This window comes from Acomys russatus, chromosome 5 (assembly GCF_903995435.1).
Source record: "Acomys russatus chromosome 5, mAcoRus1.1, whole genome shotgun sequence".
Taxonomy (NCBI): domain Eukaryota; kingdom Metazoa; phylum Chordata; class Mammalia; order Rodentia; family Muridae; genus Acomys; species Acomys russatus.
Window position 1 is genome coordinate 21183426 of NC_067141.1, and position 9638 is coordinate 21193063.

At 55.2% G+C, this 9638-nt stretch overlaps 2 protein-coding genes across 5 annotated transcripts; one reads left to right on the forward strand and one right to left on the reverse strand.

The window, feature by feature from the left end:
- Positions 1-1621: 1621 nt before the first annotated feature.
- Bet1l (Bet1 golgi vesicular membrane trafficking protein like) lies at positions 1622-4588 on the reverse strand. 4 transcript variants are annotated; one of them, XM_051145582.1, is made up of 5 exons: positions 4452-4588; positions 3290-3424; positions 2277-2368; positions 1969-2025; positions 1622-1853 (listed from the first exon to the last, which is right to left on the reverse strand). In XM_051145582.1, exons 2-5 carry the CDS (start codon positions 3306-3308, stop codon positions 1686-1688), a joined length of 336 nt encoding a protein of 111 aa, XP_051001539.1. In that variant the 5' UTR covers positions 3309-3424; positions 4452-4588; the 3' UTR covers positions 1622-1685. The 4 variants fall into 4 exon arrangements, 1 of the variants encoding a protein (XP_051001539.1); XR_007830624.1 differs by lacking the exon at positions 1622-1853 and having other exon boundaries at positions 1968-2025; positions 2239-2368; XR_007830625.1 differs by lacking the exons at positions 1622-1853; positions 4452-4588 and having other exon boundaries at positions 1968-2025; positions 2239-2368; positions 3274-3613.
- On the forward strand, positions 4583-9267 carry Ric8a (RIC8 guanine nucleotide exchange factor A). The gene is made up of 10 exons (XM_051145581.1): positions 4583-4666; positions 4961-5008; positions 5100-5690; positions 5983-6074; positions 6492-6642; positions 7656-7751; positions 7850-7994; positions 8076-8220; positions 8567-8686; positions 9004-9267. Exons 1-10 carry the CDS (start codon positions 4583-4585, stop codon positions 9122-9124), a joined length of 1593 nt encoding a protein of 530 aa, XP_051001538.1. The 3' UTR covers positions 9125-9267.
- Positions 9268-9638: the final 371 nt, after the last annotated feature.

The following is a 9638-nucleotide window of genomic DNA, read 5'->3' on the forward strand; positions in this document are numbered from 1 at the left end:
AAGTCAGCAGTACACGGTTCCAGGGAGACAAAGCAGAAACATGAAACACCTGCTGTGGGTCCTGGCGGAAGAAGGATGCGGGCACCCGGTACCGTGCCTGGTGACAAGCAGAGGGCAAAGGCAAAGTCCTGGTGCACACACGCTGGAAGACAAGACTGAGGCACAAGGTAGATGAGCCTGGCTGGCAGTGCGTGGGGCAAACAGCAAAGCTACAGAACAGGCAGGGTGGGCCTGTGCTGTACCTGGTAGGGGCGGGAAGTCAAAACAAAGGCTGGCCCTCTCTCCTCCTCCTCCTCCTCCTCCTCCTCCTCCTCCTCCTCTTCCTCCAGGTTTGGGGCTCAGGCAGATACACTGGAAGGGCCAAATGAGCCTAAGGTCAATGTGTTCAGAGAAAAGCTGCTCTGTAAAGATAAAAGGGGAGGGTGCCTAGTGCTATAGCAGGGCACTGCAACAGTCACGAAGAGGCCAGGATATGGCAAAATCTGGCTTAACTTGGAACTCAGAGGGGTTCTGAACAGATGGACCTCAGGATATGGCCACATGGGTGGACAGTGAGCCAGTTCAGGGAGAGGGTGAGACGAGGGCACAGACATGAGTAAGGTCAGAGACAAGCACAGAACGTCGTAGTTTCTTAAAGACATTTTATGTGAAGACAAAAAGTGCTAGGCCCTCATAAACTGTTGTCCCAATCAGCTCCATGAGTCAGATTGTGTGCAAATGGGACTGGCCAAGGAGGGAAGGAGGGCGGGAAGGGTGGGCAGGTAGGTGGAGTTATGCAACGAGAAGATGGCTCAATCTCTCCCACACTGAGAGAGACTGGCTGTGCAGGGTAGGGCAAGGTTCAGAGCAAGATCAAAAGTTCCTGCTACACAAATGCTTTCATAGGCGGCCTCCAGCCTCATAAGGACCCCCCCGGCAGAGATCCCTCCGATACCACCTGGCTCTGAAAAAAATCACACTGCACTGTTCTCAGTCTGTCAGCCTGGGGGATGATTCTTAGTCCCAAGGACATCCATCTCTGCCCCTGGACACATAGTCTTGCGGCCCACAAGGATCTTAGTCCAGTGCCTCTAATAAGGGCCGCCGCCCACTCCTCTATCCACAGCTTTGCCTCTTCCTGGGGTCTGACTTCAGCCAGCGACTGGTGGGTACAGCCTTGACTCTCGGCCTGCACAGGCCCACTCTGGACTAGCAGCCTCAGCCTGGAGTCAGGATGACCGTCATTTGAAGAGGACTCATGACCATATCCCCTTTTGGTGTCAGCTCCAGATTCTTCAAGAACACAGATAACGGTCTAAACCAGGCACAGCCATGTTAGGGCAAGACAGGAGACCCTTAAGACTTCGGCTTCTGAGGAGTGTGGCTGGTGGCCACAGTGGGTGCATTCGGGACTCACAGACGCTTTGCTTAGATTCTTAACGTGGCTTTGGCTCTGCCAGTGTCTTTAGCACCAGGGAGCAGGGTTGGGTTTTGCCTTTTTCTTCTTCCTTCATACACAGGACAAGCCAACAACGAGCTCGTTATGACAAAGGCAGCTGCAGTTGTCCCGACTTAGGAAGATGAATGACCCATGATGATATCTTCAAAGGACGATTTTTTTTGTTGTTGTTGTAGTCATGTCCTTTGGGGGGGGAAACCAGGAGAGCCGGTGTAGAAAAGCCTGGCTGCCCTCTGGCACCATTGGCTCACGTCCTTGTCCTCGACAAGAGATAGGAGAGGACGAAGAAGGCCACAATCAAGACCACGGCCATACCACACAGAAGCTTCCGGTTGTCTCGCCCAGACCGCGCCACTGTGGAAAAGCGCTTCACACTCCCCGTGAGTAGGCCAGTCACGCTCGTGAAATCCGAGTCCTGCAGAAGGGGACCCAACAGGATCACGTAGAGAAGGAACCCTTGGCGCCCCACCCCCACCACACCAGCACTGAAGGGTAGGGACCGCAGAGCAGACATACACCTATATACTTACCATGCCATCCAGGTACTGGTTCTGGTCTTCTGTGTCCCTGTCGATGTCCAAGGCCAGCTGGTTGGGATAGAGAGAGGGCAGAGTCAAGCAAGGACATAGAACACAGCCACCCATCTTCCCTTCAGGGTGGCCAGACTTTATCCCGACTCTGCTAGGTACCTATCACCAGATAAAGCTAAAAAGGTCAAGGTGTTACCTGGGGGTATCACTTGAGTCATCATCCCCACGGACAACACACGGCCTCCTTCCTAACCTCTCAGCCCCACTCACCAAGGCACCACACGGAAGGGAACGGGGTCACCACTGACCGATTTGAGCCTGGTAACCTTGGAGGCCAGGTTGTCGGCCATCCACTTGTTCTCTCGGTCTAGAATCTCCTCCACAGCACCAGAGCTCTGAGCTGTAAGAGACAGAGGCTGAAGGATAGCATTCACTCATGAAGGTGGCCCCTACCCCCTCACTCCGGTGGAGTCTGGCCTAGTGAGAACATCTAGGAAAATTCCACCTATATACATACGTCTGCCAACTTAGCAGGTCCCACCCTGAGGTTCCAACAAGTGGACCAACAGGTGGTCCAACAGGAGGACACGTCAGGCATGTGAGCACCTGTGTGTGTGCCTAGGCAAGGACAGGCAGGGGAACCCGCAGCCTCAATCTACCCTACCCTGTTGTATTCTGGTAGGAGCATAGGAAAGACAGAACAGCCAAGCAGGTGACAGGAAGGCTGTGTGGGGATGACTTGGGAATCAGGTTCAGAAAAAGGGTGAAGAAGGCCTTTTACCGCACAAACTATTGTAGCCCTACCTGTGCAACCCACACAGGACCTCTGGAAACCCAAAGCGCTAAGAGTAGACTTGAAGGATTTCTGTCACGGTCCGTGGTTCCGAATCACCTAAGTGTGACTGGCAGCGGTCTGAAGCATAAAAGCTAGCGACCCACTTCACGTGAAGGAGGCTAGCAGCACCAGCAAACTGGTGCGACCAGACCCTAAAAGAAAGGATGGACGTATCCTGCCAACCAATGCATAGCCATTAGTATGGCCCAAGCATCAGTATCACACCTGGTATACTGAACACAGGCACCGGGAGGTGAACCGAGGCACGCAGGCCCCTCATTCGTAAAACCCTGTTTGGACCCTCCGCTTCCAGCTCGGGACATCAACCACACACAAAACTGACGCCATGCCAAGCGTAGTGTAACCCTGTTTTTCCTGGAATACGTAAGCGCCACCCCATGCAGGTCCCTCCACCGAGAACTGAGCGATGGCTCCGGCTCCGGCCCTCGCCTCCTTCCTATTCCTACTACCTTCGGATGCGCTCACCACGAGTCCAATCTGCCATCGTGCCTCCCAAGGTCCGCCACTCCGGGACTCCGCAGAACAACGACGGACGTGGCACCAGTACCTGGAAGGCTTTTCCGGTTCCGCCTCGGGTCTAATAACTTCCGGGAGAAGGACCTGGAGCGAAAGAAGCAGAACTGTAGTTGTTCTCTGGAATGTAAATAAGGGAAGGGCCGGCCGCCAGCATTCGGGCCCACGGACTGGTCAGCAATATTAGTCCCGAGATGTGGGTGTTAACCAGGAGCATGAACTCAGGCATAAACCTGGAGTCCAAACTAGGAACTGGCTCAGTAAAGCAGCCGGGCGCCTAGGGCGCTGCCAATGTCTAGGTGTAAGAACTACAGGATAGGGAGGACAGACAGAACAGAAGACTGGCGAAGGAGACGCCAGTAGGGCACAGAGTAGGGACAAGCGCCGCCGGCTAGCTCAGCGGGTGACAAATTATCCACCGGAGCAGTGCTTGTGTGTGTCACTGTGGGGGTGGGGTGCACGTTCACCGAGTCTGCCTTCAACTACGTGGCGTGAGCACCTGTGTCCCTACTACCCAGAACGCGTACGCTTCTAACACCTGACACGCGGCAAGGCCGCCCTTCCGTCCCCCCCACCCCCACCCCCCGCGGGAGTGGCTTTTTCGCTGGGGTTTTCCACTTCCTTCTCTCCGATCCTTCTCATACACTCTGCAACTTTCTTTTTCTTTTGATAACCATTTTATTTTGGTGATTTGGTCTTTGTTTCTTTTGAGATCGGCCTCACTAGGTATCTCTGGCTAGCCTAGACCTCAGATCTGACAGCTGGGATTTTTTTTTTTTTTTTTTTTTTTTAAAGCGTGAGCCACTATGCCCGGCTGACCATATTATTTTGACCGCCCGAGTTGTTGCACTTGTCTTTCCATCTTCTCTATGGAATATGAGCTCCAAGGTTTGGACCTAAGTGGTCAGGAGACAGGGCTCCCTTCTTTATCACGCGTGTAAGGAGGGCGGTCCATGCCCGGGCCAAGCCGCCCCCTTCACCAGTCAGGAACTCCCGCTAGAGAGGAGGGCACAAAAGGGGGACGCTCCCAACGCCGCTCCAACAAAAGCAGCTCAGCGCCCAGGACAGGGTTGCTCCACCTTAAACCAGAGGCCCGCCCCGCGTCTGTACACACCCTTTGGGCTCAGCAGAGCTCCCGGCATCCCTCACGCCTGGACGCTGGGCTTCCGGACCTGGGCGGAGCCCGCGGCGTTGGCCGATTGCGTGTGCCCGGCCCAAGCCTTCTAGCACCCGGTGCCAGGGGCCATGGAGCCCCGGGCAGTTGCCGACGCCTTGGAAACGGGAGAGGAAGACGCGGTGACAGAAGCTCTGCGGTCGTTCAACCGGGAGGTGAGAGGCATCCAGATGCCGAGGGAATTTCATAGAAAGAGGAAGCAGCAGTGTGCGCGCAACTCAGCTGGGTGTGCGTGCGAGTGTGGCGGGGAGCGCGGCGGTGGGCGGTGGTGGGCTGGGCATCGGGTGTTGCTGCGATGGGCTGTGGTGGGGCAGGTATATGGAAGGCGAGGGTGGGCCTTGCCTTATGTTCAGAGAGGCGGTTGCTGTCTCTGAGGTAGAAGCAGACCTGACTCGAGGAGTACAGGTCCTACCTGCGTGTGGACCTGAGCCTCCTGGGTCTCCCTGCAGCACTCCCAGAGCTTTACCTTCGCGGACGCCCAACAAGAAGACAGGAAGGTAGGTGTCCCCGCCCAAGGGGTTCCTAGGGCAGGCACGGGCTGCCCCAAGAAGACGGCCTGGTGCGACCACTTTTTATCCCTCCCCACAGAGACTCGCAAAGCTGCTCATCTCCGTACTGGAGCAGGGATTGCCACCAAAACACAGTGTCACCTGGCTGCAAACTATCCGAATCCTATCCCGAGACCGCTGCTGCCTGGACTCGTTTGCCAGCCGCCAGAGTTTACAGGCACTAGCCTGCTATGCTGACATTAACGTGTCAGAGGAGCCCATCCCACAGCCCCCAGACATGGAGACCCTACTGGAGTCTCTCAAATGCCTGTGCAATCTCGTGCTCAGCAGTCCTACGGCACAGATGCTAGCCGCAGAGGCTCGCCTGGTGGTGAGGCTGGCGGAGCGTGTGGGACTGTACCGCGAAAGGAGTTATCCCCACGAAGTCCAGTTCTTCGACCTGAGGCTCCTCTTCCTGCTAACAGCCCTTTGCACCGATGTGCGCCAGCAACTGTTTCAGGAGCTACAAGGTGTGCGCCTGCTGACGGATGCACTAGAACTGACACTGGGCGTGGCCCCCAAAGAAAGCCCCCCAGTGATGCTTCCGGCCCAAGAGACTGCGCGGGCCATGGAGATCCTCAAAGTGCTCTTTAACATAACCTTTGACTCTGTCAAGAGGGAGGTGGATGAGGTAAGTTGTAGCCTGAAGTCCATGGTGGGACTCAGCCCAGCCGGGACACTTTCTGGTTTTGCCTCCCTTTGTACCTTAAGTTCCCCGGGTGTCAGATATGGCAAGGACAAGAGGACAGTCTAGGCAGGGAACTTGGGGTTTCTGAGCTGTGTTGTGCATAGGGTTGGCGGGGAGTGGTCGCCACAATGCTTCAGGTGGACAACATCAAGTGCTCTGTAGACAGAGCCTAGTGAGCAGCGCCACCTGGCCCTGGATTCCTTCTTACAGGAACCCCTTTTCTGCCTTTTGTTAGGAAGATGCTGCCCTTTACCGGGACCTGGGGACCCTTCTTCGGCACTGTGTGATGGTTGCCGCTGCTGGAGACCACACAGAGGAGTTCCATGGGTGAGGGACAGAACTTCCTGTGCTGGGGATGGGGAGAGTGCTCAGGCAAGGGTGCAGTAGTCCTCAACCCTAGCCAAGAGTCAGAATCTCCTGGGAGCCCAGGCCCCCACCCTAGAGGACGGCATTCGAGTGGGAGACCCTAAGAGAAGAGCTGTGAACTGAGAGACAGGGCCTTAGGCAGAGACAGTGGTGGCCATGGCATTGCTCGGCAGCATGCTCCCTTGATCCTGAGGGTAAGAACCAACAAGTGCCTCAGCTGAAGATCTTGGTTTCCAGAGATTTCTTGGCATCCGGCTGAGACAAAATGGGGCAGAGTGTCCTCCAGGCCTCCATATCATGTGTACCCCAGGAGAAGAGCCAGGGATTGCATCTGTGCTAGAGTCACTCTGTCAAAGGCCTTTGTCTGTCTGTCCCCAGGCACACGGTGAATCTCCTGGGGAACCTGCCCCTCAAATGTCTGGATGTCCTTCTCGCCCTGGAGCTCCGTGAAGGATCCTTAGAGTTTATGGGAGTTAATATGGATGTGATCAGTGCCCTCCTCGCCTTCCTAGAGAAGCGTCTGCACCAGGTAGGCAGGGGACCTGTTACGTGGTCCCACCCAGGGACTCTGGCCCCAGTTGTGGTGGCAAGTGTTTCTGCACCACTGGAACTGGCAAGCAGAGCTCAGCTTGATGGAATACTCTAGGCAATTCCTCTGATTGCTCCGTGGCCCACACAAATGGTAGCCACTCAGGCCCTCTTAGAAGCTTGTGAAACACCCTATGTGTGAGCCGCCCGTTGATGATGATGATGATGACGACGACAATGACGATGAACAAAGAAAAGCAAGCTTCTCAGGGCCTGCTGAGGTGAATGTTATCTTTTAGGTCTCTGTAGTTCAGTTAAGTGGTTCTCAGATGCCTGTCCTTACTGCTTGTGACCCTAATGTTCTTATCCCCGGGCGGCCATAGACGACAGTATAAGCTGTCCCTCTGCATCCTAAGAGAGTATAACTCAAGTTTATCTGACTCCTATGACTGTCTATGGGACATCCAGAGGACCTGGTGATCTCGCCCATCCTTGTGGCACTCCCACAGATGAAAGCCAGAGATTGCGATTTATTTAGCCCTCTGAGGAGGGTGCTCAGTACCTTCGAGCTGGGTGACTGTCTGTCCCTATTGCTGTGGCTGCTGGTGTTGGGCTCCGGGGAGATCATGGGAAGACAGGGGTGGGACAGGTACCCCGCTTGCTGTTCGGTAGACTCTGAATAGAAAATCTGTCTCCTGAGGGTAGTGTGTACCTCCAGAAGTATGTCCTGTTTCCATCACTTTTTAAGGGGTTCACAGACCTGGTGTAGCCAGGGATGACCTTGAACTTATGGTCTTCCTGCCTCCCCAAGTGCTGGGATTATAGGCTTGAGCCACCATGATTGGTTTAGGGTTTCCATACATTTTAAGCTAATAAACACCTCTGGCCCTTCGCTAACTCACTACAGAATGGTCCCCTTTAGAAGTGTCTATTGTCGGAACCATCTGCTACCATGTGCAGTGTGCCCCCCTCCGGCATGGGGAGCATGTCACACTGACAGGAGCCTTTTTGCAGACCCACAAGCTGAAGGAGTGTGTGGCACCTGTGCTGAGTGTGTTGACGGAATGTGCCCGCATGCACCGTCCTGCCAGGAAGTTCCTGAAAGCCCAGGTACGTGGGAAAGGAGACAGAGCCGGGGAACACAGGCTGGATCCTTTATAGGCCCCTGGCTGCTCCGAGCCAACGCTTAGAGTCAGCTGCCTCCCCAGGTCCTGCCCCCTCTGAGGGATGTGAGGACTCGGCCTGAGGTGGGGGACCTGCTGCGAAACAAGCTCGTCCGCCTCATGACGCACCTGGATACAGATGTGAAGAGGGTAGCTGCTGAGTTCCTCTTTGTCCTATGCTCTGAGAGTGGTGAGTTTTGGGAGAGCCCAAGCCCCAGGCCTCCCCTGCCTCAGCCATAGCCATCCACTGACCTCTTGCCCTGGTCTCCAGTGCCCCGATTCATCAAGTACACAGGCTACGGGAATGCCGCTGGCCTGCTGGCTGCCAGGGGCCTGATGGCTGGGGGCCGGCCCGAGGGCCAGTACTCGGAGGACGAGGACACCGACACAGAGGAGTACAGGGAAGCTAAGGCCAGGTATGTGCCTCAAATATACACATGGGTTCCCATATATATATATATATATATATATATATATATACCCCGTTTTACCCCCTCCATCCCCCAACCAGAACCAGTAGGACACAGGACAGGATGAGGAATCGGTAAGACCTAAAATCAGGCCCTTGTGTCCTGAGTGTCCTGAGGCCCAGCAAGTGAGCCCTCTGGGAACCAGGGGGATCTCCCTTCTGAAGTCCCACCACCACCAAAACTAAGATGGTGGGTAACCCAGCCCTAAGTACAAAGACGGGGACCACATGCTCCATGAAGCCCCACTTTTCCTGTAGCATCACTAACCCATTTCCCTGTTCCTCGGACGTAGCATCAACCCTGTGACTGGAAGGGTAGAGGAGAAGCCGCCCAATCCTATGGAAGGCATGACAGAGGAGCAGAAGGAACATGAGGCCATGAAGCTAGTCAGCATGTTTGACAAGCTCTCCAGGTGTGTGCTGTGGGAAGGCTCGTCGCTGGGAGACACGGGAATGCTTAGGATCCTGGAGAGGCTGCGTTAGGCATTTGAGATAATTTGCCTGGAGGTGCCTCTCCAGAAAGGAAAGATGGCATAGTCAGCATAGAGCGCTGTCTCTAGATGTTGAAAACGAGGGCAAGAACGTAAAGGAAGGACTGCCTAACATCTCAGAGCTAACTGGCTGGTGGTTCGGATCTGGGCGATTAGTCCAAGTAGCAGCTGAGGAGGAGCAAGGTCCCCTGCCCTGCACACTTGGTCCCCTCCTCAACCGCACTGTGCTTTCCCTGCAGGCACAGGGTCATCCAACCCATGGGAATGAGTCCCCGCGGCCACCTCACATCTCTGCAAGATGCGATGTGTGAGACCATGGAGGGGCAGCTCTCCTCAGACCCTGACTCCGAGCCTGACTGAAGACGGCAGCGGCTTTGCTCCCCTTCAGAACTGGTGCTGTTTCCAGACATGTCCCTGGGGTGCTGCCATGAGAAGCCACACTCCTCTCCTGCCGGGGAGCCTTTCTCTGTAACCCCCACACTATTCATCTTTTGCCTTTGGTCCAGTCTCTTGTCTTTAGGCCTGTGGTAGTCTTGCTCTCTGTGAAGACTGGGGACCCACCTTTAATCTCCACAGTCAGTTGTTTCTTTGGTGTTTGCCAAGCAGATGCAGTGGCTGCAGCCGTGGGCGGAGTTGCCTTGGCACATGAATGAGCGTGCATGCAGGAGGGTGGTGACTGAGCAGGGTGCACATTGTGTGGGTGTGTCTGGCTGGCGGGACAGCCCAGAGCCCGCATGTGGGGCATATGCTGTGTTTCCAACATGTTAGAATCTCCTGGAATTGTTTAAGTATGTCAAAAACACACCAAGCATCACGGTTCCTGCTTCTGGCCCCACTGAGCACAGGGCCAGTGGCCTCTTCTAAGTTGTTCTTC